Below are 27,937 nucleotides of genomic sequence, written 5' to 3' on the forward strand. Positions count from 1 at the left end.
CTTTCTATGTATTAGGGCATCCATGCCCCACCTATATAAATAAGAAAGAGAGGGGGAAGAACTCATTCACGTGCTCTCTCTTAACCCCTAAAGTTTCTCTCCTCGTCTCATACTTCGGCCTTCTCTTTCTCATCTTCTCTTCTCTTCTCTTCTTCCTTTTTTATTTTTCTTTCTTCTCTTCTTCTAAAACCAAGTTATCCATGGATTAAACCCTAAAATTCAACAAACTCTATGATTGTTACATGTTATTCCATATCCTCCTTATATTTCTAGTCATACATGCACGTTAGAGTTCATGCATGCATCTTCTGTTATGTTGTTGAATTCTAAAGTGTCGAATTTACTATTGCTATTATCTAATTTTGCTACCCTTACTTTGTCCATTATTTTATTTAAAATTTCCAAGAGGTTTGAGAGTCTAAGTCAATCATGGTTGACAACTAAAAGCAAGTCTTTCAATTCTTATGGTGATTTTAATAAATATGATTTTTGAAAATCACCTCTATACCTCTTAAGAGTCTATCATATTAACCTTCATGGTCATAGTCTATGAAAATGTTTTTACATTGCAAGATATCTTTTTGGACATCTAGTCACCTCCCTTTATTAGTGAAGAAGATCCCTCCTACCAAAATGGTTGACAAAGGGGATTATAGCTATGTATGACAACAACACATGGAATTTGACATCTCTTCCTCCTACAAAAAAAATAGGTGGGCGACAAATGGGTTTTACTTTAAAGCATAATTCTAATTGCAACATTGCTCGATATGAAGCCCAGTCCTATAGTATTGATTATGAGGATACTCTTTCCCCTATTGCTAAACTAAATTTAACTCGTGTTCATGTCTCCCTTGAAAAAAACTTCCCCTGATCAATTTATCAATTAGATATCAAGAATGTCTTTCTTTATGGTGATCTACATGAAGTAGTTTATATATTGCAACCACCTAGGTTTGGGGTTGAAGGGGGAGAGAGAATGCAAACTTAAAAAGTCTATTTATGGGCTGAAATAGTCGCCAAGTGATTGGTTTGAAAATTTCAGCAAAGTAGTCCTCAGATTTGGTTTTCAAAGGAATGAGGTTGATCATTTTATGTTTACCAAAAAAACTAACCAACGCCTGATTTCTACGACTGTCAATGTAGATAATATTATTATACTCAGAGATAACATCAATGGCTTTCAACAAGTGAAAGAGAATTTATGTAATACATTCCAAACCAAAGACTTGGGTTTGGTCAAATATTCCTTGGGATAGAAATCCTTCAATCCACACATGGCATAATTCTATCTCAAAGGAAGTATCTATTAGATTTTTTAGGAAGAAACCGGTATGTTTGGGTGTAGGTCAGTTGGTACTCTAATGGATCCAAGTATCAAGCTGAGTTCAGAAATAGGACAAGAGGTAGATGTTGGCAAATTTCAGCACTTGGTTGGAAAGCTTATCTATATTATCGTTACACGTCTTGATATCTCGTTTGTTGTCAGTGTTATAATTTAATTTATGCTTCAACCTCAATAGTCTCATTAGCTTGCAATGGAGAAGGAATTTTCACAATATGAAAAAGAGCTGAGGTCAAGGACTAATCTATAAGTGTCTAAGTCATACTAACGTTGAAGGTTTTGCATAAACTGGTTTGGTTCACCTTATGATCGGAAATCTGCTTTTGAATGTTACACAATGGTATGAGGAAACTTCGTTAGATGGAGAAGCAAAAATAGATTGTAGTAGGTGAGATGTTATGGCTTAAATCATTGTTAACTAAACTTGAGAAGCAAAAATAGATTGTAGTAGGTGAGATGTTATGGCTTAAATCATTGTTAACTAAACTTGGGTTTCCTATGATTGGCCCATGCAACTTCATTGTGGCAATCAAGCAGATGCACTTATTGCAACTAACTCTGTCTTTTCTGGACAGACAAAGCACATCGAGATTGATTATTATTTTATTAGGGAAAAATTACAAGTTGGTGTAATATCCATGCATTATATTCTTTCCAAGAATCAGCTTGTGAATATATTTACTAAGGCCATTGCATTATATTCTTTTCACGAATCACTTGCTCCAACCTCGACATATTTGACGTTTACAAACCAACTTGAGGAGTGTTAAAGAAGAAGAAATCTGGTCTTTGTAGCTATGCTTGTCCTAATTGTAATTTATACATATTTCAGCACTTAAGTCATTCATGGATGTATAAGGGTACTTTGGTCCCTTTGTATCCTTTTCCTTCATTGCAAATAGAGAGGAGGAGAGAGCACTCAGCATGCATGTGAGCCATCTCTCCCTTTAGTGCTCAACTTGTTCTCTCCACACATCTACACCCTAAAATCTAGCATTTCTTCTTCTTTCTTTCATATTTTTTCTTTTCAATTCTTCCCCTTCTTCTCTTCTCACCTTTCTTACTTTAACCAAACACTTACAAGAAATGAAGCCCTAGAAAATTTACAAAAAATTATATGTATAACTTAATGAAAAAACTAGCTTCTCATGAGTGGGAACATGTGGCAGAAATTCATTTTCAACGGAAAGAAATTCCACCGAAAATTAGTATCATTAGCAACAAAAAATCTTTCGATAAAAAATGTTTAACCCTATATTTTGATGAATTACTTTCCCCATAAAAAATGCCTCATTTGGAAAAATTAATTTTTTTAAAAAAGGTTGCCACCAAATGTCTTTTTTCTTGTGATGAACAAAATTACTTAGTTCAAACCATGACTTGTAGGCCTTGAATTATGATATCCTATATTTGCAGTGAGCTACATTAAGTGTTCCCCCCAAATTTGGAAAACCAATCCAAATTTATCTTGAGCATTAATTTTGAAATATAGTCAATTGATGATTGATTGAGTTGTTATTACTTAGTGTGGGCACATAGGATTATAATACACATTTATTTGCATTTGTATTGTGAAATCTACCAAATTCAGAAGCTTTTTGTAAAGGGCTAAATTGCAAGCATGTGATCCTTTCAAGCTTTGGTCAAGCATAATATAGGCAAGACCGTCCCTCATCTCAACTTAATTGAGGAAGCTATTATAGCTAACGATTAGTCGTTGATAAGCCATTTGTGGGTTTAACCTGTTATTAAATCCATTTGATGGTGTAGACTGGAAAGCGTTGTTTACTACTGTGAGAGTTTTAAGTCCTTGTGCATACAACAGCTACTGAATGGGTCAAGGTAAGTGTACTTAGTTGTTTCTTATCAACTGATGACTGTTCAAAATATCCACATGAAATCTTGTAATTTTTTTTTATTGAGATAGCTAATTTACTTTTTGTTGACAAAAATGGAGAGAGAACCTTGAACATAGGTTGACCTAAGCAAGACTAAGTGAAGTTATAATTGTCAGCTATAGAATTTTGAAGAGAGAAGGAAGAAGGAGAAGAGGAGAGGAAGAGAAGTGAGAGACGAGAGAGTTGAGGAGAGAGAAAGGCTGGGAGAAGGAGGAAGAGTAGAGAACATATTGAGGAGAGAAAAGAAGGAGAATTAGGATTGTGCACTTGTGTCCTAACCCTCCCCCTCTTTATTTATAAATGGCTAAAATATAAATATTACAAATATACCATTCACCCTAGTAGGAGTAATAAAAAAACAAATGATACAAAGGATCATTACATCAATGACATCCAGACTTGTCCCATATCTTCAACATAAATTAAAATATTTTATAAAGAAATGGGGGAAGAGGGATTTAGTCACATGCATTTCAAGGCGTCGGTCTTATCAACTGATGATTGTTCAAAATATCCACATGAAATCTTGTAATTTTTTTTGATTGAGATAGCTAATTTACTTTTCGTTGACAAAAAATGGAGAGAGAAGCTTGAACATAGGTTGACCTAAGCAAGACTAAGTGAAGTTATAATTGTCAGCTATAGAATTTTGAAGAGAGAAGGAAGAAGGAGAAGAGGAGAGGAAGAGAAGAGAGAGACGAGAGAGTTGAGGAGAGAGAAAGGCTGGGAGAAGGAGGAAGAGTAGAGAACATATTGAGGAGAGAAAAGAAGGAGAATTAGGATTGTGCACTTGTGTCCTAACCCTCCCCCTCAAGCTTTATTTATAAATGCCTAAAATATAAATATTACAAATATACCATTCACCCTAGTAGGAGTAATAAAAAACAAATGATACAAAGGATCATTACATCAATGACACCCAGACTTGTCCATATCTTCAACATAAATTAAAATATTTTATAAAGAAATGGGGGAAGAGGGATTTAGTCACAGGCATTTCAAGGCGTCGGTCTTCCTAGCATCCCTCTCTCCCCTTGTTTCTCTTCATGATAGATGATTGCAACTCTACTGACTTGTTGAGTCACCAAATTGTTGGTTTAGTTGGTAAACATGATCAAGTTAGTCAGGTTTTAGTTCAACTGGCTTATCCAATCTATAGTTTCCATTGTTCCCATTGTGCAAGAGTGAAAGCAACACAGGTTGTAGGAGGGCTAAGGTGTCCCACCTTACAGTCCCCCCTCCAAATAAATAAATAAATAATAAACCTCTTCCTCCTTTTGCTCCAACCATGATGGGACCCTAAGAGCATTTGTTGGAAAGGAAAAGGGGGAAAAGGAGAGAGGAGAAGGACCTTTTCCTAACGATTTTCTACAAATAGGGAAAGGAACCTACCCACGTGAGCATTTGTTGAGAAAGGGCCAAGGGGAAAAGGGAAGGGTGGCTTTTTACTATTTCTTTAAAAAAAGACAATAACAAGCCACTGTATTTAGAAGTACATGAAAAGGCCAAATGACCCTTACATGAATAATATTATCACTCATAATATAATAAAAACATCAAGGAGACTCTAGTTTTTAACAAGAATAATAATTATTATTTTTAGTTAATTCATAAATATTAATTTTTTAAATTGGTAAAATTAATACTACCCTTTGCCACGAGAAAAAAACAGATGAGCCAACATGACTTACTCAAACCGATTTAGGAACGAATCCAACACAATAACTATGCACATACCTAATCAAATGGTATTGGATCCACAATGTGGAATGTTACATCTACCTTATGCACCAATTCAAATACAAGACATTGATCTAATTTCGAAAGATCCGATCACTCCTCCACTTGCGGATATTGAATTGCATGACCCAAAAAGGAATCAACCCATTCCGATTCTAATTTAAATTTCGTTTGGACCATTTAAATTTCATTTTTATCTTAGACCCGTCGAAGTCTACCTTCATTTTGTTATTTTTAAATTTTTCAACTCATATTTAACTATTTATTACATAAAATTCACAAGATTATTACATCTTTCTTTAGTCTTTCACTTCTAAAAGAGAAAAAGAAAGTATTTTCCAATATAGTAGGAATATGTAGGTCTAACATTAGACAAAATGAAGTTAGTAGAGCTTTGAAAGCATAAACCCAACTAGCCACATCGCTTGTTCAACCTTCATAAACCTTTCCATATAACCTAGGTGAGTTCCAAATTAATTGGTTGGCTCTTGCATCACACAAGATCATCAATGGGTAAAATTAAGGGCCCGTAAAAAGGGAGTAAAATTTATTTTTTAGTTGTTTGGCAACATAGAATCATTGAGACAAAAGAAAATAAGAGAGGAAATCACTTTCTGGCTTAGGGCTTGTTGTGAACCCACAGATAAGAAAAGAAAAGGGGAAAGAAAGTTATTTTCTATTGTTTTGTAGCAGAGAATCATTGAGAGAAAAGAAAATAAACAAAATGATGGAATTTGGGGAGAAAATAAAATAAATGAAAACTTGAGAGAAAATCTTAATCATCAAAGCCAGAGCTCCTCTCACACTTCACCAACAACCTCACATGTTTAGAATGGTTGTGAGATAAGTTTTGGATTTGCTCACTTAAAACTTGTTCAATAATAATGTAAGAACTACTTGTTTTACAAATTTGAAACATAAAATTGCCTTCTAATTAAGAGCAAAATAATTACACCCAAACTTAGTGGTGATTACCAAATGCCAGGAGCAGCTCTATTGAAGCTAATTGATGTAGTTTGAGAATCATACACCCTTTTAGAAAACAAAAACAATGAAATTTTCTATAAAATGAGCACAATCAATAGTAATATTGATGAACTCGATCATAAATAACAAATAAATAATTAAAATTTATGGCTTGAGTTGCTGAACGTAACGGTATGTCACTTACATGATATGGAGGCTTAATGTAGATAAATTGAAGCTTGGAATACGATTTAACAACTTTTTGGGCAGCTATTGTTCAAATGTGCTCCCTTTTAGGTTTGAGGCTGAGCTCGAACTTGAGTTCGAAGTATTCAGATAAAGTCAAGCTCAAACGTATGCAGTTTGAGCTTGAGTTGGCTCCATGCCACCACTACTTTGAAATCTCTCTCTCTCTCTCTCTCTCTCTCTCTCTCTCTCTCTCTCTCTCTCTCGCCGATTGTTCAAGGACACGCACCCCTGATGCATGCCACCGATGGGTAATTCGATTTATCATGATCTTGAACTCTAGATCAAAGACAGGGGGGTGGTGGGGGGGATTCTTCCTCCCTCGTCACCATCGAGCCCCACCCGTCCGCCAAGACATAAGTTAAAGGGAAGTGAAAAAAACAAAAAACTCTTTATTGACTCTGATTGTCCTTTCCTCATAGCTCTTGAAGAAATTGAAAAGTCATTTTAGTAGAAATATGTTTCTAAGGACTATTAGTGGTTTTTTCAAGAAATGTTGAAAAGACATTTTTAGTAGAAATATGTTTCTAGGGACTATTAGTGCCTCATTTTTTTAGAAATATTTTTCTAATTGGAAATTTTTATTTAAAAAATCATATAATTTTCTAAGTAAAATTTTCTACGTAAAATTTTCCTGCCAAGATGAGCAAGAAAACCATATAGAAAATTTTTGAATAAGTATTTGATAGTTGATTTTGTGATACTTTTAGCATGAGGCAATTTTCAAAACAATTTTGTGTTTGATATTTTATATGATTAAAAATTTATCGATAAGTATAGTAATATATTAGATTGATTATTAATTTTTATTTATTTCCCTAGAAGAGGCAATAAGAGCTCCATTTAACTTTCCTAAGAAAAATTTTAAATATTTCTTGTAATTTTCTAGTAAGTCACTAATAGTAATAGGATTTTATTTAAAGGTTTTTTGGAAATATGTATCCTAGGAAAAATATTTCTAGTTTTTCCTAGAATATAAAATTTCAACCAGGGGCATTAAGGAGGCCATAGTAAATTTATGGCTAACATAAAAAATTACAAAATAAACTAAACAACATTTGAGGTAAAAAAGATTAATATTGGTGTGTTCTAATCCATTATCGAGATTCAATCCTAAACCTCCCCTATCATTCTTTTTTTAAAATGTATGTATAATTTTATATATAATTTATTTGACATATATTTTATGTAGAATATTAAATATAGGTTGAGCTCGAACTCAGTTAAAATTATTAAGTTCGAGTTCGATTACAATTTTAGGCTCGAGGGTAAGGTCGGCTCGAGCGTTTGAAATATTTAAATCAAGCTTGGCTCGAACATAGGAAGGCTCAGGCTCAGCTCGATTCGATGCCACCCTTTTGCCCAATTTTAAGTAGAGGTTATGCCCAATTTTATGTAAAATATATGTATAATTTTATATACAATTTATTTGACATGTATTTTTTGAAAAGTTTTATATGTATGTTGGAGCTCGAACTCGAGACATGTATTTTTTGAAAAGTTTTAAATGAATGTTGAAGCTCGAGCTCGGTTAAAATTATTGGACTCGATCTCGGTAACAATTTTAGGCTCGAAACTATACTCGACTCGAGCTCGAATTCAAAATATTTAAATCAAACTTGGTTTGAACATAAACGGGCTCGGCTAGGCTTGATACCACCCTACCGGTGGGGATGAAAAGATGGGGACCACATTGAAGGGCCCACATCTTCTTATGTTTCGTGGGTCCCACCAGACAACTTTTAGTTGTCCTCCTCATTAGCACTAGTGGCGTTTTATGGGAGCTTATCATTCTCCTTTTGTCACCAAATTTACCTAATTAGAGATCTGGAACAATTAACAAGTGGCCATCCAACGGGTAGGGAATCTGCCCGTGAGCCCACTCGCCAGAACAAAACATCCCTGCCGTCAATTTATGCAAAATCCCGTGGACCCCGCCGGCGCACAAAATGGGCTGTACTCGTGTTTTCTCATCTCCACCTTTATCCTCGTCGCTCCCCCAGACGCCAGAGACTAAATTAAAAGCGTATGGCCCCACGGTAGAGCGAGAGCGATGGTGGGCCAACATTTTCACGCGTCCGAAAGGACAGCGATCTCGGGGTTTTGCGATACTCATTCATCCAATCAGAAGGCGTCCACATCTCATGGGATCCGCGTGAACTGGAGCAGTGGACCCGACCAACCCTTTTCATTTGATGGGCCGGGGACGCATATTTATTTCGGAGCCGACCTAACCGGACTGGTCGAACCACTAAAGAGTAGTGGGGTAATCCCGAGGAAAAAAGAAACTGCTGCCACGTGACACCCATCGGTCAATCCGTCCCCACAGGCCACAAACCCACTTTTGAAGAGGAAAAAGAACATTTACGCTTATACTAAACGGGAAAGAGAAAGTCGCACTTTTGAGAAACTTCATCAAATAGTTTTTTTTTCTCTGGTCATCAGATCTCCACCGTAGAAAAGACTGATAATGTCCAAGATCAGGGGACCCACCAGTTAATTTACTAGTGCGCACCAATTGGACAGCTAGGACGTTTAACCCTAGTGGCGGGGTCCACTCGCGCTTCTTGATTACCCCACGTTTGGGAGAAAGTCGCACGAGGCCGGAAGACGGGAAGAGGGAGGAGGACTCGCCGCCGGCGAAACAGGAGAGAGACAAGAGCGGAATTGGAAGAAGAAAAATTGAAAAAACCCTATCCGGAAAAAGAAAAGTCGGAAGTAATTCTCGGAAGCCAAAAAGGATCACATAAATAATTCTTGGAGCCCTCACCAACTTTGACCCTATTGGGCACGCCACACTGCCCTCCCCCCCTATATTTCCCCACAATATAACTTCTCAATTTACTTCTGCTTCTCGTATGTTACTGTGTTGTTTTTTTTTTTTTTTTGGCGGTGTAGGGAGAGAGAAACACGCCGGAAACTCACAGCACCGGCACCCCCCTTCTTCCCCTTAAAAAAGGGTTTCCAGGGTTTCTTTCCTTCTTTCTTTCGACTGTTACCTTTCCTGGCTCACCCGGTAGATTGCAGAAAGATCCCTGTTTTTTTCTTCTCGGTTTGCTATGGAGGCATCGTCGCAGCGGCAGGAAGTCGAGGAAGACGACGACAGGGGGAGTGATCTGAGAATGGGCAGTAAGGGAATAGCAACCAACAGTAGTACGGTGGCCGAGGAGGTCTCTTCTTCTGTTCCGGTGGGGGTCTCACCGGCGGTATCTTCAGGGGCTACGCCGACCATTTCGGCGAATCCGGTCCCCATCCAACAGGCGCCTCCGGCAGCGGGCCCCGTCCCTGTGTCTATTCAACAGAGCTACTCCACTACGCCGATACAGATCCAGCCCATCCAGCAACTCGTTTGTTTGAAAGCCGAGCCGGTAGTTGACGACCGGCGAATCGAGTATGTCACGGTGCGGAGACCTCTGGCGACAAGGCGAGTCAGCAAGGACCGCCATACGAAGGTAGAGGGCCGCGGGCGAAGGATCCGCATGCCGGCCGCCTGCGCTGCGCGAATCTTTCAACTCACGCGGGAGTTAGGTCACAAATCCGACGGCGAAACAATCCGGTGGCTTCTCGAACATGCGGAACCAGCGATCATCGCCGCAACCGGCACCGGTACGGTCCCGGCAATCGCTACTAACGTCGACGGGACGCTCAAGATTCCAACGCAGCCTAGCACCTCCGCGCCGGCCGATTCTTCCGAGGCGGACGCCAAGAAGAAACGAAAACGGACGACAAGCACGACGTACTATGGGGTCCAGAATCAACTTCCTATTCAGGCCAAGGGAACCATGTCATCCGGGCTGGCGCCCATCGGTGCCGCGTCGGCCCAGGGCATGGTTCCCATGTGGGTGAGCGGCGTCGGCGGTGGAGCGAGAGTGATTTCTCCCAGCACCCTTGCAACCGGCACGATATTCATGGTCCCGCCATCGTCTGCCATCGCAGGTCCCTCTAACCAACCGCAGTTTTTCACTTTCCCGGCGACCCCTTCCCCCTTGATAAACCTGTCTGCAAGACCCATATCAACGGTTTTCTCTGCAGTCCCGGGGATTAATCTAGCTACCGCGGTCGAGATTCAAGCGCCAATTATATCTACACCACCCGCAGCCGTGGCGACACCGGCGGTTGCCGGTGCAGTTGGTGGTGCCCAAGTTGCCAAGGATTCGCAAGAGCATCAGTTCATGGCTAGTTCAGGAAACCAGCAACAGAGCCAAAATCCTACCAAATAGATTTTTAAATCCAAAAATTTCAGTGGTTGGGGTTTTTCTCTCTGGATTCGAGGGGGGAACGGAGATTATTTTCTTCTCCTTTTTCTGTTTTATTTTCAATGATAATTAGTATTTCATCTTCTTCAAAGCTCTCTGATCGGGCACCTGCCATGGAAGAAGCTCAGTATTGGTCACGTGCGCACGTGATTAGTTTGGGGCGAAGGAGCTTAATTTAACTCGAGGTAGTGGGGTCGGGTTTGGCGGAGTCAGTTTTGGCTTGGTGGGCTCAGGCGGTGTGGTGGTGGGTCAACTGCATGGAATTCTCTTTCGCTTGGCCGAGTTGGCCACCACGCGTCTGTCATCCTCTGGCCGGCATTGGTCACAAAGTGTGGGCCCCTACAAAAGGGTAAAACAACCGCTGACCCTGTGGTCCCGCGGAGAGATGGGCGGGGCCTGCCGACACGCGTCCGTAACGAGCTGCGCAAGGTGGGCCGCGAGTTTTGCGTAGGACACGTGGAATCAAGTATATCCCTGTAATGATCCATTACAAAAATTAGCTTTTTCGGTTTATTTCTTTACTTTCTTCTGTAAGAAAACAGAGGCCGGAGAAAACGGTTCATCACCGAATGCTCATCTCTCTTAATTGTTTCTCTTTTAATCTTTGGAATTTGAAAAGCATGAAATATCAGGATTCCGGCCGATCTCTGCGAGCAATCAATGGGGCCGGTGACCATTCACCTGAGGGTGGTGGGGAGGGCGGGTCCCTTATTTGTCAGATGGGTCAATCCCATTGGAGAAACCTCCCTGCTCTGTACTCTGTCCCTGTTCTTTTCTTCTATCTCTGCTTTTATGATTTGACGATGGGTGTAGCAACGTGTGCACAAAATCGCCACAAATTCATGCGCCGCCCCTTCCGTAGCAGGACGCTCAGCCGTATATATTCCTTCCGTCTTCCACCCGGACTTTCAATTGGTTCAGATGCATGTAGAGACGTATACGGGAAGAAGCTTCTGTTACTTTTGATACAGTTTGGGTCGTGGCAATCTCGGAGACTCGAAACCAAACTCCTTGGGTGTCGTTTCTTTTGAAGAATCCGACCGATTTCGGAGTTTGGCTGTAGGGCGGAAGGGCCCCGCCGCTCCAGGCAGCAAGTCTCGGATTTGGTCCCCGTCAACAATGAAGATGAAGTGAGCGCGTTAAAGGGTTAAAACTGTTTGGCTTCGCGCCAGCGCCAGCGCTCAGACTGGGCCCGGCCCACGTGCCTTATGTGACCCACATGAGATCACCATGATCTCGACCACTCACCCGTTGTGTACCAAAGGGATCCATTTTCTATGTGTCCCAGTTCATGGTGGGCCTTTGATTGATCTGTCGATGAAGATGCTGACCATACCTCGTGGGCCCACTGAAAATGAAGGCCTCTTTTATTCTTTCTTTGTGCCTATGGGTTACTTTAAGAGGTTATATTCTTTTATTTATTGTGTCATTATTGCTAGAGCGGGGGGACCGGCTGAGTTTTCACCGGATTCTTACGCTCCTACCAATGGGCCCCAATGGTCTTGTATTTCTCTTTATTGGGGGCCCATTTAGACTATCTATAAGCTCACTATCTTGCTTAAGGTTAGTTTCGTACTTTTTCTTAAATATCACTACAAAAAAGGTCTGTTATAAGTAGCCATAGGTCCACTATACCAAACATCAAATGACTGGCTCTACGTTAATCGGTAAACTACTCTCTATAAGCTTACATACAAGTACCCCCCATGTATTTTTTGCACCCTTATATTATATAATAGCATTTTGGTGAAGTTTGTGTGAAGATCCCCGTTCTACCGAATTTTGATGATAACAAACAATTGAAATTAATTATGGAACAAACTTTGACATCGATTTGAGGCATCAACAATGGCATCGGAAAGTTACTAGAGAAAACTTGTTCGAACTAAATTAATTTTTTTAATAGTTTTTATGTATAATAAGATGAGAAATTTGTTATGTAAATATTTTTATTTGAACAATGTGAACCAAAAAGGTGTAGGAGATGAATTTCGAACATCGATTTGGCTTCATTAGGTCACCGAATCTTGTAAGTGGCTTATCATTATGTTCAGTAGTTCAAGCCACAAATTCAAAATGTTTATTTCGTAGTTTTTAAATATATAAATTTTAATATAAAATTTCAGCTTGGAGGTGCGAATACCAAGAAAATAATAGATATTGGGACTAAAAAGCAAGAAGAAATATAGAATACGAACCTAAACTACTAGAAATGATAGATTAGAAAAGGATAACATTATCTTTGTGTGTTGACCAAGTCAACTCACAGAATCCAATCTGATACCATGTTGAATTTCTAGAAAAGTGTAAAACTTCATTGACTTGATGTAATTTAAGTACAATGAGTCTCTATTTATAATAGAGGAAACAAACGGAATCCAATTACAATTAAACTATTTTTATCTCAATTACACCCAACGTTAAACACTAAAAAATAAGTTCTAAAACAATTGAAGAACTAAACATAAATAGAAGACTAACATAACTAAAACACCTTTAACTGAGATCCTATAAGACTCCATTGTATTAATTTTGGCTCTATAAAATTTCTTATTGTGAGAATCATGTAAAACTCTTCCATATATGATCTTCAACAAATTACATGTTGGCCTCAAGATCTTCATTCTCATGTTTTGATGATAAAAATAACTTGAAGACCAATATAGGCTTGGCTCGTCTCCTAAGTTTTCATCCTATGTCGGGGTTTTCCTAATAGTGTCTTGGGAACTCATTTACGTCTCCACTTTGCAAACCATAATTTGCCAACGTTTGTTTCTCTAATTCCATATTCTTCGTAATATCTACACTCTCTTCATCACTGAAGTTAGCCCTAAAGTGATGGAGGATGGCGGTAATTTGTTGCCTAAATAGCAACCCATCTGCTCGAGTGCTCCATGCTATGTCTGACATTCTATAACCCATTAAGTACCTGAAGTTGTAGGTGTTGCGTGATCCCCCACAACCAAATGATACCAACCATCATCAGTTGGGAGAATGTGTCTTTCCTCAGATCGAGGATATATGTCACAATTTCCAAAAAAAAAATGGTACTTACATGCTGAGACCCTTAATTTTGATCTCATAGGAGATTCCGACTATATGGTCAAATACCAAGGAGATGGCACTCTAGATGTTTTGAGGATAGTCAAGTGGCATATCTTGTGGCCAACTCTCCTTGATATACATCTTCAATCCCTTGGTGGAGATTCCCAACATCTGATTAATGTCTTCCACATAGAAGGCAATGGGAGTATTCTTTATATAGGAGGTGATCATGAGGTTTTGTCGAATTTCTAAAGAAAAAAAATACTTCATTGACTTGTTGTACTTTGAATATAATGAACTTCTATTTGTAATAGAAGAAATATGTAGAATCTAATTACAATTAAATTACCCTTGTTCCAATTATACCCAAAGTCTAACACTTAAAGATAAGTCCTAGTATAATTAAACAATTGAACATAAATATAAAATTGAAATAACTAAAACACTTTTTAACTATAACGCTTCTATGAGATATCCTCTCATGAAACTCCTATATGATTCTATCATATTAGTTACTGCTTTGTGAGACTTATTTTTTAGAGTCATATAAGATTCTCTCTTACCTGCATTTCAACACTCCCCCTCCAGCTAGAGTTTATAAGATTCTCTCAAGCGATGAAAACAAAATATGGAAAATTGAAGAAGTACCAAAGAAAAATCAATTTAATCGAAAGGAAGTGACTATGCAACACTCACACTTCCAAACGAATCTAGAATGTGGCCTTCTTTTTTTTGAGAAAAAATAGAGAGAGTGCGATGGTAGAAATTTTAAAATAACTTAAAAGACCAATTTGACCAAGTATAATCTCAAAAAAAAAATTCTAGGGATGAGTATAATTTTTGGAGATGATGATGTGAAAGACACAATTTAGTAAAAAAATGCAAAAAATTGAAAACAACGTCCAAGCAAAATATCGTATACCTTGAACAAGAATATCATGAAGTGATTAAGTTTAGCCAAAACTCTCTAATTTGAAGAGATTTTTTTCTAAAAAACTAGGACTCTAGGAGAGAAAAACACTCAATTCATCTCAATGCATGAAGAGGAAATAGGCGAGAAACTAAGAAAAGGAGATATTTTTGGCAAAATTGATGTTTGATATTTCTGATATTGATATCTCCCCAAATATAGCTCCAAATAAAAAAAAAGGGTTTATTTATCAAGCAACTAGACTCAATGGGCATTAATTTGACCCGATTTGACATGAAAATCTTCGTTCATGAATTTTTTATAACCGCTTGATTTGCTTAGTTCTGTAGCATGACTCTTTTCGACTCAAATGAGAATATCTCCTTATATATAAAATAGATTGACATGAAAGTTTCTCCTCATGAAACTAGACTTTAATATCTTTTATTAAATTATAATAACCCTTATAAAAAATCTACTTATTTTTAAAGAAAAAATCTGATTGATTTTGGACTCTATAATCTAGCCAAAGTGAGTACTCTTTCTTTTTTTGGCCAACATGACCATTGACTCTTCCAATATGTATATCTCCCTCTACAAAACTCAGATTGAGAATTGGTTTAATAGATTATAAAATAGACTTGCATATATTTCTTTTGAGATATCTTGATATAAAGTCTCATTCTTGAAAGCATAAAATACCTCAAAATTTGAAGTTTTTTTGTTGCTCGAGCCTCTTTTATTGTCTAAACTTTGCTTCTTCAAATATCGATTTCTCTTTGAAGAAAACTTTGATTGCCAAAAATCTTTGTGTTGGAAAGTAGACTCAAAGATTTTTCTATCAATATAGAATTTTTAATATGAAAACTTCATTATAGAGGTGCAAATGCCAAGGACACAATGGGTATTGGGACACAAAAGGAAGCACAAGGTAGAATACGAATCTACACTATTAGAGATGATGAATCAAAAAAGGATCACATTATCTTTGTGGGTTGACCAATTCAAGTCATTGTTCTGATACCATGTAAAATTTTAAAAAAGATAACTACGTCATTAACTTGTTGTAATTTGAGTACAATCAACCTTTATTTATAATAAAGGAAACAAGTAGAATCTGATTACAATAAAACTATCTTTGTCCCAATTACACTCAAAGTTTAACATTTAAAGATAAGTCCTACCATAAACAATTGAATGTAAATAGAAGACTGAAATAACTAAAACACCTTTTAGTTGCTACAAGTCTATGAGACATCCTCCCATGGAGTTGTTGTAAAATTATGCAATATTAGTTACTGCTTCGTGAGACTTCTTTATGTGAGAGTCAAGTAAGACTCTCTGATACTTGCTCTTGAACTGGTTTTTAGTGAAATTTCTTCGATTTCAAAATTTGAGTAGAAAATGTTTGCCATTGTGGGATATATTGGGTTTTGGCACTCAAATAGATTCATATATAGCCTAAAGGCCTCCTCGAAATGCATCACCTCTCTACTACAAAATCCAAGGTCGAATTGGGTGGGCTCAACCATACTCTTGGAAACAAAGACTTTAAAAACTTACTCCTTTGGCTCCTTGACCGGAAATGATATCTCCAATTAAGCATTTCTTCACAAAACTCTTCTTCCCTTGGAGGAGGTTCCTTCTTCACTGTCCGCTTCTTTCTAAGCATGTTGAATCATTGATTCTGGTGTTAAATCTAAAAGGGGTAACCCAAGAAAAGGGAAAAACATGAGCTTCAAATGAGTTTTTTGTTTTTAAGGGTTTTGGATGGATGAGAATGAAGAAATCGAAGGAAATGGGCAAGGAAAGTGGAGAATTGGGGTTAAAGAGTCTGAGGGCAACCGAATAGAAGACTTTGGAATATGAAAAGTGTTTGAAGCATTGCTGAAAACCCTTCATTTTCTCAGTCGCCACCATGACCGATCGATCAATGTAACTTGATTGATCAATCATTTAAAGTGGATCAATCATTGCCAGTGCATTGATCAACCATGTCATTTAAGTTGATCAATCATTGTCAGACAGTGATAGATCATGCCTTATGTAAAGTAAATAGAATGATTTCTAAGATTCTATTTCACTATCAAAACATGATTTTTATAAGATGTTATATTTAGTATGATATTTATCTAACTATTTAGATGATTTTTGAACCTTAGATTCCTCTTTTTCATACTCTTTCATACTCTTTCATACCCATTCTATAGGTGAGAGTGTTGGTCCCATGATCTTAATTCATTGGTTTTGATGATAACAAACAACTTAAGAATAATTATGCACCTTGAAATATTTTTTTGAACAATGAAAAAGCATTTGCAACACATTAACTGAACAATTTTTTTTGTTCAAACAAACTCCCTCTACAAGAAGTACATTGGAAAAGCATTGGTAAAAAAAAATGGACTGCTCAAAAAAAAAAAAAAACTTGAAAATAGAATGTTCAAACAAACCCCATCAACTGAAGGTCCAAGATAAATAGAAATATTTAAACAAAATAGATTTGTTATAATAAAATGCACCAATAGAAGGTTAAGGATAAAAGAATGTTCAAACATAATAGAATGTTCAAACAAAGTTTATCAGCACAAAATGAAATGCTCAAACAAAGCAAAATGTTCAAACAAAACTCCACATCAATAGATGACCTTGCACAAAACGAAATATTGAAACAAGCCAAATCTTCAAATTTTAAGAAAAGCCATTGATTATTCAAACAAAGCAAATTATTCAAACAAAATTGCAAAGCAAAAGCATATCACAGAACAGAAATGTTCAGACAAAAGCATTTGTTAAAAGATTGTGGCCCAAAAGTGTTGTAGAAGAAGATTACAAGTTTTGATCTAGCCATTATAACTCTCCAAAATTTTAAACAACCTACATTTTGATCAGTAGTTGAAAATTACGAAGTTTTAAATTATTTTTGACAACTTCGAGCAACAATTTGATCAGTTTCACTAGAGGAAAAATGTCATTTTCTAGGTAAAATGATTTAATCATTAATCAAGCTTTACTATAGTGATTTGGAGCTCCCTCATTTACTCGTTCATACTTTGAAATTATTTGTGCTATTTTATTTTGAGAAAAGAAGCCAAAACTCAAGGTTTTCAAAAAAACTAAGTACAGTCGATATCTCATTATTAGAATCACCCAGGTAGGGTGTTTTCTTTTTTTGTTCCAATTATTGTATTATCAGCCGATAAAGAGGCAAATTTGTTCATCCCCTCTAAAGCAAGAATCCCTTGCATTATATAAACTCACGCAATTAGCTTGCACAAGCTGAATTGTTGTGTATTGAGTTGTAAATCCCTTTGAGGGCTGCTTTTACATAATGGATTGAATTATGAGGTGCAAGTGCCAGGTTGTAACTTTGGATGAGGCTGCAATGTAAGTTCTCTAATACCCTAATTGGACATATTGTGGTTTGCCTAATCCTAATATTTATTATAATAACTCAATTATTTCAAAAATTAAGAAGCTTAATTTGAAAAATTGCTTGGTTTTTTTAGAACAACAACTTGAAACTGGATTTTGTTTAAACTGAAAGCCAAGAATTTCCTTTCATATGATCATTGATTCACACCAGGAACGAGTCCTACTGAGACGATTCATGGAGAAGGTGTTTGAGTTTGGAAAGACCGTCTCACTCCTGTCTTTGCCTCCTCTACTCGTAACCATGGATCCACGACGATCGACGCTCTCTTCTTCGTGGCTTTTCCTCCTCAACATCATTCGGCCATGTAACCAATCTGAACTCTGAATATGACTAACCAGGTTAAACTACAGAAAGCCAAAACAAGAGAAACCTACCAAAAGAACAGAAACGCAAGTAAAATCTGACGTATGAACAGAGCTTTTTTTTTCTTTTTTTCTTTTGTTTTTTTGGCGATGATCACGATTCTGGTTCCATCCAAAATCATTACCTGTTCAACTTAGCAAATCATCTCAAGAATATGCCCGTGGCACACAGATTGTTTTCCTCGCTTCTGATCTACTCTTTACAACAGAAAAAGATGGAAGGAAAAGAAAGGGCCAACTGTTTATTCTGCAGAGATGGACGGTGTTGTCTCAGTTCTTCCAAACAGATTTTTTTTGTTAATCTTCACACCACGAGATCATGGGACTTCATGGGCCTCTCTCTGACTCAATCTGGGGGCTCCTCTGGCCAAGGAGACATCATCGCTGCTCTTCTCGATGCGAAACTTAAAAGATCGATGCATGCATTAATTAATTTATCAGTTTTTCCTCAGGTGCCTGGCCTGAGGCTGATAGCTTCAGTGATGAAGGAACGGCAAATGCGCAGCCAACATCACTACAAGTGATGTATGCTCACTCCTAACCTCTCTTTTTCAAATCGTTTTCTTCTCCAAAAACGAAGATTTTCCCTGTTATTCCCATATCTCAGAAATTTTTATGATGTCCGAGTTGCAGCAAGCTAACGGGAGCAAGGTCCTATAACAGTGACAACGTCTACGCGCCAACAGATATCAAATCACCAACTTGATTTCGCCTTCTCTTATCCTCTACCAGCTACCCTGATCAGCTTGGGGGATGCCGCAAAAGCACTGGCCTACGTTCAATTTACTGAGTATGTCCAATATCATCCTGATCAGTAATTATCTTCCTACCCTCTGTCTATTATTTTAAGGATCTCCTGGAATATTTCATCAGATAAGAAACCCCGTTTCAATCAGCTATCCCATCGGAACATGTGAACTTTTAAAACATAAATGAAATTCATTAAACATAAGCGAAAACATACCTCCTGCCATGGCAGAAAAGTTGGAAACATAATTTAAGGCATGTACATGTTTGGGGTTGTCCAATTGAATTTTGGATTTATAATCCACATAAGACAAAGTTAAACTCTAGAACAGTCAATGGATATTTCATTGGCTATATGAAAAAGTCTGAGGGATACAGATTTTATTACCCATCTCGTTCAACATGAATTGTCGAATCTAAAAATGCAAGGTTCTTTAGAATGATGAAATTAGTTAGAGTGGCCAACCTTGAAACTTAGTTTTTGAGGAACATATGTGTTCTCAACCCGCTCCTACAATTTCACATAGATTGGTTGTCATTCAGGATAATCATCGGGATGTGATTACTCAAGAACAACCAATAATTGAAGAACTTTCTCATCATGAGAATATTCCTATAGATCCAATTACTCAACATTCTCAACCTGAAAATGTTGAAATTAAGAAGATCTTCAAGAGTTAGGAAACCTGCAATTTCTTCAGAGTATGAAGTGTACCTTCAAGAGTCTGGCATAGACATTGGTGTTGAAGATGATCCTATTTTGTTTTCACAAGCTATGAGTGGACATAAATCCACATTATGGAATGATGTCATGAAGGAAGAGTTGGATTCAATGGCTAAAAACCAAGTTTAGGATCTTGTTAAATTGCCTAAAGGGGGGAAGGCCATTGGTTGTAAGTGGATTTTTAAAACCAAAAGAAACTCTTTAGGCAATATTGAAAGATATAAGGCAAGACTTGTAGCCAAAGGATTTACTCAACAAGAAGGAATTGATTATCACGATACCTTCTCTCTTGTTTCAAAGAATGATTCATTTCGTATAATCATGGCATTAGTAGCTCATTTTGATATAGAGTTACATCAAATGGATGTGAAAACAGTTTTCCTCAATGGAGACATAGAAGAGGAGATTTACATGAAACAACCTGATGGTTTCATTTTAGAGGGGAATGATCACTTGGTTTGTAGACTTAGAAAATCTATATATGGACTAAAACAAGTCTCCCGCCAGTGGTATTTAAAATTCCATGATGTTATTTCTTCATTTAGTTTTACGGTAAATATCGTGGATCAATGTATATACCATAAGGTCATTGGGAGGAAAATAATTTTCTTAGTCCTATATGTAGATGATATTCTACTTGCTTCAAGTGATTTAGGATTACTTCATAAGGTTAAACGATTTCCCTCAACGAAATTTAATATAAAAGATACGGGTGAAGTTTCTTCTGTCATAGGCATAAAGATTGATAGAGACAGATCCCAATGGACATTAGGATTGTCTCAAGAAACCTATATCAACAAAATTCTAGAGAGATTTCATATGAAAAATTGTTCATCTAGTGTTGCACCTATTGTCAAAGGTGACAAATTAAGTTTGGAACAACGTCTATGAAATGATTTAGAGAGGGAACAAATGAAAAATATTTCATATGCTTCTGTATTTGGAAGTTTAGTGTATGCTCAAGTTTGCACAAGACCTAACATAGCATATGTAGTGGGAATGTTGGAATATCGCGTCTATTCAAAGAATCGTTGACAGAAAGTCCAAGCACCTTTACTAGACCAAACCCTTTTCTTAAACTCCTCTTTTCCATCGAAGAGGAGAGGTTATAATTGCTACCAGTTACAACCGACGACTACACCACCATCCAAGGAAACCACCCGATGGATCACATTATGGAACTATCTAACAATTTCAGCTCCTCGAGTTGTGTCCTTCTCTTTCGATACAGTTTTTGTATCCCCTTGGTTAATTTATGAATTTTTTGTTCTAATTAACTCGCTCAATCTTGAACAAAAAATGGCCAGCCTGATCTCATTGCCCCTAGGGTCGACATCCTCGATGCTTGATCCCTTGTTGCACCGCCTTTAGTTTATGCGGAAGACACAAGGAATGTCAAATACAACATCATCTCCGACACCTCCATGTCTTGCACATGCCACCGGCGCCGCCGCCTAGATCAAATCCCTCGGGCCAAGTTGGTCCCCTACTGCTATCAAGTCAGCCCTCATGATCATATCCTATGTTATGGACCCTCTCAAGAACGAGGACGTTGGATTTGCTTACGGCTCTGGCCACATCAACCCAATGAAAGCCATTAATGCCGGCCTCATCTACGACACATCCGAGCAAGATTGCTTTGATTTCCTCTGCAAGCACGACTACAACACCACCACCTTGAGACTAGTAATCAACTACTCATCTTCGTGTAGAAGAAGTGCCACCAATCATGAAAAGTGGACTTACCATTGCCATGCGTCACACTCTCATGGAAGGTGAACTTGGCCTACTCTTTTTCGCTCTTTTGTATAAGTTGTTGCATGAGATTTACTACTCTTTAGTTGTTTTGGGATTTTTTGGATAAACCTAGTTTATGTCTCTCTTCCATCCATGCTCTTATTCCTTTAGTTTCATGCATACCATGCACATCATTCACATGCAAAAGTGTTGATTCCTAATTCATAAATTTGAAATCAGCTCCTTAGTGTTTTCCACCTTAAGTTATCGCTTCTCTTACAACTTGATAGTACAGCTTGTGTTAACACTTCTTTCTTTTAAGTGTTAGAAAGTATTCTTTGTTGGTGGTCAAATATGGCAAAAATTTCAAATAAGTCTTCCCATCCATATGTTGATTTCAGCAAGCATGATTTTTTTACAATCACTACTATTCCACTTACAGGCTGAAGTAATTACTCATCAGGTTCCATTCTGTCAAATATTTTCTGATTATAAGAGACCTTGTTGAAGACGTAACACATATATTGGTTAATTAAGATAATCTTTTCTATTAAAGTGGTTAAAAGAAGATACATTGGTTATAAGATGGTTGGAAGATAGTATGGAAGAATCGATCGCTAACAATTTTGTTCACTTGGATACAACCAAAGATGTTTGGGAGACTTGTTTTTAATTGTATTCTACTCCTAACAATCTTCAAAAGATTTATGATTTTTTCAAGAGATGTATATTGCAAAGCAAGGTCACAATCTTCATAAGTACTTTACCAGATTCAGAGGTTTTCTACAACAATGAAAAGTGGTTCAACCATATTCATCTAATATTGCAACTTGAGAGAAACAAAGAGAAGCCTGCATCTCAGCCATCTACCTTGCTTACAACTTCAAGCCTTATCTTGATGTTGCCAAATTCAAGATACTTAGGTCTTTAGCTAGACCTTTTGGCGTTGTTTATGTTGTCATGCTTAGGATTCCAGCCAACGGACCCACATCTTAGCTTGATCAGTTAAAAAAGTTTGTCATGTTTTCCCAAAGAAGTGGGAGTGGCAGCTATGGTACAAGATGAGGAAGAGAAGGCAAATATGGTGGCAAAGGCAGAGGAAGTAGTGGTCACTCAACTTTTAACTCTTCAAACTCTAGTCAAAATAGGAGGTGTACCTATTGTGGCCTCAACAACCATGTGGTAGAAGTATGTTGGAATTTACATGGAAAACTAGATTTTTTAAGGCTAATCAAGCCCCAATTACCACCGTTGAAACTAGCAAAGAAGCTTTTTCATATCCTTCTAAAGGGAAGATGGTTCTCACAATGAAAGATTATGATTGTTTTAGAAACTTAAAACCCTAATGGCTCCTCAAAGTGCCCCTACAGTCATTGTTGCTATTATTGGTACACTCTTTTGTTTCATGATCCAGTTCTTCAAACCATTATTGATTCCAGAGCCTCTAAACATCTTATTGGTAAAATTGGAAACTTATCTTCCTTATATCCTTGTGCTACGAATCGATTTGTATCTATTGTAGATGAGTCATAAACCAAAGTACAAGGAACATGTACTTCTACTATATCTTCTTCTTTATCACTTTCTAATGTTCTATTTGTTCTACAGTTTCCATTGTCTCATGTTTATTAACCAATTGACCAAAAAACTTAAAACATTTGTGTAACCTTTTTACCTTCTTATTGTGTTTTTCAGGACATCAAGAAAAAACCGGTGGTTGGTGATAATAGCCATGAGAGAGGACTCTATTTCCTAGACTCTTCAATTTTGACATAACAAATCAAGATGCAATATATGGGCATAATAAACTTGGTCATCCCTTGTTGTCTATTTTAAAAACATTACTTCAATCCTTTAAATCTTTTACCTAGTTATCTTGTGAGTTTTAAACTTAGGAAGCATCAGAAGTCCATTTTTCTATCCAGGCAAGATCAAGTGTTTTCAAGCTCCTTGTCTTTAGTTAACTCCAATGTTTGGGGACCAGTAAATATACCAAACATTTCTCAGTTTTGTGATATTTGTGGATGACCATACTCAAGTAACTAGCCTTTATCCATTTCAAGATAGATCAAAAATCTTGTCCATCTTATGTTGCTTTTGTGCTATGGTTGAAACTCGGTTTCACAAACATATTCATTTGATACTGATAAGGAATATTTCTCTTCTCAGTTTACATTTTTACGTCAAAAGAAGGGTATTATTCATCAATCCTCATGTGTTCACACCCCACCAAAATAGTGTCTCTAAAAAGAAAAATAGGCATCTTGTAGAAGTTGCAATAACTCTTATGCTATCCATGAGTGTTCCCATTACTTATTTTCTCATTAATCGAATGCCTTCAATTGTTTTACAAGATAATTTACCATTCTCAAAATTATTCACTAGTTCATCTCCATTTCCATTACCCCCCTTGTGTGTTTGGTTATGTTTCTTTTATACATAATCTTTCTATGATTTAAAATAAATTCAGTCTCAGGGTTGTAAAATTAAAAAATTAAAAAATAAAGGACTTCTTGGCATGTCAATTTAAAGGTTTTGGAACACAACCTTCTAAGGTAGAAAGGAGAGGCAGAGCTTTGAATCGGTGCTACCAAGAGAATCCTTACTTCTGTATTCTCCTCTTCAGTTTGGGCGGGGAAACATTCCGGCGCCGCAGAGGAATTCCGTTCACGGCGGAGGAGTTTTATTGCCGTAGAAAGTTTAGTTTTGAAAAATGGAAGAGGAGCTTGTTTGATAGGCATTTCATTTCCTTCGGACTTTTGAAGGTTTTGCTTATTACAGAAGTGTTGATCTCCAAACAGGCTTTTTTCTTTAAGAAAATGTTTTTTTCCGATAAACCTACCATATCGGGGAAGAAGAAGAAGAAGAAGACTCCGTAGAAACAACAAAGGCAACAAGAAAAAATCTGCTTGTCTGAAGCAGTTATACAACAATGAAATGAATTCCACAGGCTTGCTCCCAAACTATTTTTATTCAAGATTAGCAAACAAATTGCAGAATAGAGGTACAACGGAAACAGGGAAACAAAAGACTTGATTCTTTCTTAATCCTCTCTTTTCGTTTCCAATCTCAAAACCCAACTTAACAATAGTCCATGCATCATTAGTTTCAAACTTAGGTGGTCTTCTTGTTCGGCTCGAACACGTACTTTATAAGCGACTCCTTAATAGACAGCAGTTCAGGGAACTCTGTCTTCAACTTCGTGGCATCAAGCTCGTTGTTGCTTCTTGGGGCTACAATCACCTTGGCTTGCTCCTCCAATGTGAAATTCTTCCAAGAGAAGCTTGGATCGATGTAGTCTCTGAACATCTCTAAGATCTCATTATGGCTAACCACACCCGGATTGGTGAAGTTCCAGATTCCAGTGAGATTCCTCTTTGCCATCTCAATAGAGATTGGTAGAAGTTCATCCAAGATAGTCATAGAGTTTGGGATGTTCACGACCTTCTCATATTTAGTGATTTTTGTGATGAAGTTACGTGGGTTTGACAGATCTGATGAAATGGGCATTCTGACTCGGAGGGTGCAGACATTCTCATAGTTTTTCAGCAGCTCTTCTACCTGTTATTATCCATGTCAACATCAGAATCACAGGACTGGGTGGTCAAGGTGGTCAAACAAATGTAAGAATTAAAACTAGTATGAAACAAACAAATGAATGCTTTTCAGATGTAAACTAAACTGTTAAATGGAGGAAGAATGTTTCTCAGTTTCCAGCATTAATCTGTGGCAACTATCTAGAGGTTGCTAGCCATCTGAGTAGACCAAACACAGAAGCCTCCAATGAGACAGTAGTTGAGCCACCCAGAATGCCACAAAACCAGAAGGCAGTTCGAAATAAGAGTCAATGCTTCTAGTTCTCATCCTGGAACTGACAAAAGAAAAATGTTGAATTCTGAGATCATCTAATGAAGTCATCAGAATAGAGCAACTTGAAGATTGGCATGGAAATGGCCAGACAAGGAACCAGCCCAGGGGTATCGAGACAAGTTTTCATCCTGTACTGATGGAGGAGGTGAGGTAAAATACCAGTCTGAGACAAAGCAAGGAAGGGTTTTGCAAGCATGCCAATGCAAAAACCGATTCTACACACTCAAATTATTTCTAAGATATTTTATTTTATTTTATTTTCAAAAAAAGCATGGGGTTGCATAGACATTTAACAATATATGTAGTTTCAAACATACCTTAAAAAAATAAACGCTGATAGTGCTACATTAGAAATTTAAAGACTATAATTTTAAAAGCAACTTAGACCTGCATGGCTGGTTAGTTTATAATATGCTATGCTAGAGAAGAGCAGGGATAGAGAGGGGCTGAAGATTCCGCTTCTGAAACGAAAACATGGTTGGAGAAAATAGCCCATAGTGGCCTGGGTAGCAACACCATTGGTTCTGTCAGGTGGCCTTTTGTGCCATCCCGACTTGAGGAATCTGTTCTTAAAGCCATAATTTTCTACCACCAATTAGCTATACACACAAATGTCGCCTTCATGGTAGATGAAAGAGATCCAAGTATCGGAAGACAAGACAATAACTCTAAAAACAAAACAAATAACCATTAACTGAAGTCTTTGAATTCTAAGACCATTCAGTGAAACATAATAATTTCTCCCACCAAACTGCTCCGATCAACGAAAAGGGACTTCTTCAAGGAATATAAAACAAATCCAAATATCTGAGGAGTAATGATATACCAAGAATAAATGCCCTCAAAGCTATTTACTAGACTACTAAATTAATAGAGGTCAAGGATCACTAGCATTTTCTTATGAGTCAAAAGGCACTCCTTCGAGGAAAAAAATGAAAAAGAAAGAGTAAAAAGGGCACTGTGCGAAAAGGTTCAAATTGGAAGGCCTTCCAAGTTCCAATTGGGCTAATGGCGGCTTATACATAATCCTAGTCTTACACCTAAGGACCGAAAACTTGCAAACGAGACTTCAGGAAAAATAACCCTGAGGCCCCTTAAAAGATGTCATGATTGACTCCGCACAGAACAATTTCATAAGGCCAATAAAATATATCATCATAGTTACACTACCAGGAAACTAAAATTCGGTAGAAAGACCTGCACAGAACAAAGGGTAGCACACTTAAAAGTGGACAGGAAACTGAAAAGGTGAATCAGATGGAACAGAACCAACAGATCCGGCAGAAGCATTATGTTAAAACCACAGTTATTAGTCAATTAGCAGAGAGGCTGAGCTATAAATAGGTGCTGGACGAATCTAACTTCCTCGAATATGACGATACAATCACACCAAACTTGGAAGAGAAACTAAAAGTACTACATATTCATAAAGATCTATCCGTTAGATGCAGAAAGAATCACATAACCATCTCTGGATCCCATCAGGAAAACATATAGGAAAAGAACAAAAACAGGGAAATCGGATCCGGGAACCAGATCACAGATGTACAACTAAAAACGCAGCATCGAACACTCAACGCCATAGAAATGTGAAATTTTACTAACAGAGTTGCAAATTAACTCAAGCAAACCCAATCCAGATTCAGAACAAAATAAAACCGAAAAGAGAAAAGAGAAAAACGGAGATGGAGATTAAAAGCAAGGAAGTTACCATAGCCTTAGTCTTCGAGTAGAAGGATCCAACAAAGTTGGGCGTGTCCTCCTCCTTGAAGCCAACCCCGGAACCAAGCGGATGGTCATCGTCATACTCAAAAATGCAGCCGGTAGCATAATTAATCAAGACAAGGCCCTTGTCCCGGCAGACATCTGCGAGAGTGAGGGTACCTGAGACATTGGCACGAATGGTCTCGACTTTATGAGACTCGCACCAATCGACGTTGGGGCGACCGGTGACCCCAGCGGCGTTAAAAACATGGGTAGGCTTGACGCAGGCGATATCTGCCTCAAGCTGCGAACGGTTCTCCAACCTCCCATGACCGTAAGAGAAATCGATCCCCTGCTTCTTGCAGAGGTAACCGAGGAGACCGCCGATCCATCCAGTCCGGCCGTAGATGAGGAACTTGAGGGATGTCTCACCGTTCACAGCGTGACCCATCGTAGAACAAGACAAAAAGCAAGCGGCAGAGAGAGAGCTTGCCCTGTGACAGTAACAGAGAAGAAAGAGAGATCTGTTTGAGAAGTGGGAAGGAAGATATTATAGAGATGGATTTCATTGTAATAGCAGGAGCAATGAGAGAGGGATTTTGGACAAGGACAAGTGGGTTTTCCAGGAGCCGTTTCGTCCAACTCGGTCGACTCGGGTTTTCTTCCCGGCCAGAGCGGGTAAGAAGCGAGAGAGAGAGAGACCAACTACAGGGAGACTATGTTGTACAAATACAAGTATACTATAAGGAAATTATACAGTAAAAATACGGCCCTGCCCTTCCAATGTATAAACATGTTTTTGAACTGATAAGTATACACATAGTTAGGCCAAGCTTACTAGACTTGGAGAGAAGGGCAAGTTAGTTTCGAGATTTACCTCGAGTCTCCCTAAGTTTAGAGGGTGACCTGACCCTTGGGTGTTTTAGGTGTCCAAGTCGTTTCTCGAGTCCA

At 37.8% G+C, this 27,937-nt stretch overlaps 3 protein-coding genes across 3 annotated transcripts; 2 read left to right on the forward strand and 1 right to left on the reverse strand.

Annotated features, from left to right (window-relative positions):
• The first annotated feature begins 724 nt into the window (after nucleotides 1-724).
• On the forward strand, nucleotides 725-2,115 carry LOC137947758 (uncharacterized). Its single transcript, XM_068793527.1, has 6 exons — nucleotides 725-847; nucleotides 899-954; nucleotides 1,046-1,142; nucleotides 1,323-1,477; nucleotides 1,622-1,685; nucleotides 1,921-2,115. Exons 1-6 carry the CDS (start codon nucleotides 725-727, stop codon nucleotides 2,113-2,115), a joined length of 690 nt encoding a protein of 229 aa, XP_068649628.1.
• Nucleotides 2,116-8,968: 6,853 nt separating this feature from the next.
• Nucleotides 8,969-10,542, forward strand: LOC137948753 (transcription factor TCP9-like). Its single transcript, XM_068794911.1, has one exon. It carries the CDS (start codon nucleotides 9,255-9,257, stop codon nucleotides 10,413-10,415), a length of 1,161 nt encoding a protein of 386 aa, XP_068651012.1. The 5' UTR covers nucleotides 8,969-9,254; the 3' UTR covers nucleotides 10,416-10,542.
• Nucleotides 10,543-24,307: 13,765 nt separating this feature from the next.
• Nucleotides 24,308-27,529, reverse strand: LOC137948015 (bifunctional dTDP-4-dehydrorhamnose 3,5-epimerase/dTDP-4-dehydrorhamnose reductase-like). The gene is made up of 2 exons (XM_068793917.1): nucleotides 26,994-27,529; nucleotides 24,308-24,973 (listed from the first exon to the last, which is right to left on the reverse strand). Exons 1-2 carry the CDS (start codon nucleotides 27,435-27,437, stop codon nucleotides 24,527-24,529), a joined length of 891 nt encoding a protein of 296 aa, XP_068650018.1. The 5' UTR covers nucleotides 27,438-27,529; the 3' UTR covers nucleotides 24,308-24,526.
• Nucleotides 27,530-27,937: the final 408 nt, after the last annotated feature.

This window comes from Aristolochia californica, unplaced genomic scaffold (assembly GCF_029961685.1).
Source record: "Aristolochia californica isolate CCGP_79_NKW_82.1479 unplaced genomic scaffold, dmAriCali1.0.hap1 SCAF_13, whole genome shotgun sequence".
In the NCBI taxonomy this organism is placed as follows: domain Eukaryota; kingdom Viridiplantae; phylum Streptophyta; class Magnoliopsida; order Piperales; family Aristolochiaceae; genus Aristolochia; species Aristolochia californica.

Excerpts from the sequence above, each read along its gene's own strand:
- LOC137947758 (XM_068793527.1), top strand. The coding sequence starts at position 725 with ATGGGTTTTACTTTAAAGCATAATTCTAATTGCAACATTGCTCGATAT. Across the intron at positions 848-898 it reads TAAATTTAACTCGTGTTCAT|AATGTCTTTCTTTATGGTGA; the intron begins GTCTCCCTTGAA and ends TTAGATATCAAG. Across the intron at positions 955-1,045 it reads TATATATTGCAACCACCTAG|CAAAGTAGTCCTCAGATTTG; the intron begins GTTTGGGGTTGA and ends TGAAAATTTCAG.
- LOC137948753 (XM_068794911.1), top strand. The coding sequence starts at position 9,255 with ATGGAGGCATCGTCGCAGCGGCAGGAAGTCGAGGAAGACGACGACAGG.
- LOC137948015 (XM_068793917.1), bottom strand. The coding sequence starts at position 27,437 with ATGGGTCACGCTGTGAACGGTGAGACATCCCTCAAGTTCCTCATCTAC. Across the intron at positions 24,974-26,993 it reads ACTCGAAGACTAAGGCTATG|GTAGAAGAGCTGCTGAAAAA; the intron begins GTAACTTCCTTG and ends GGATAATAACAG.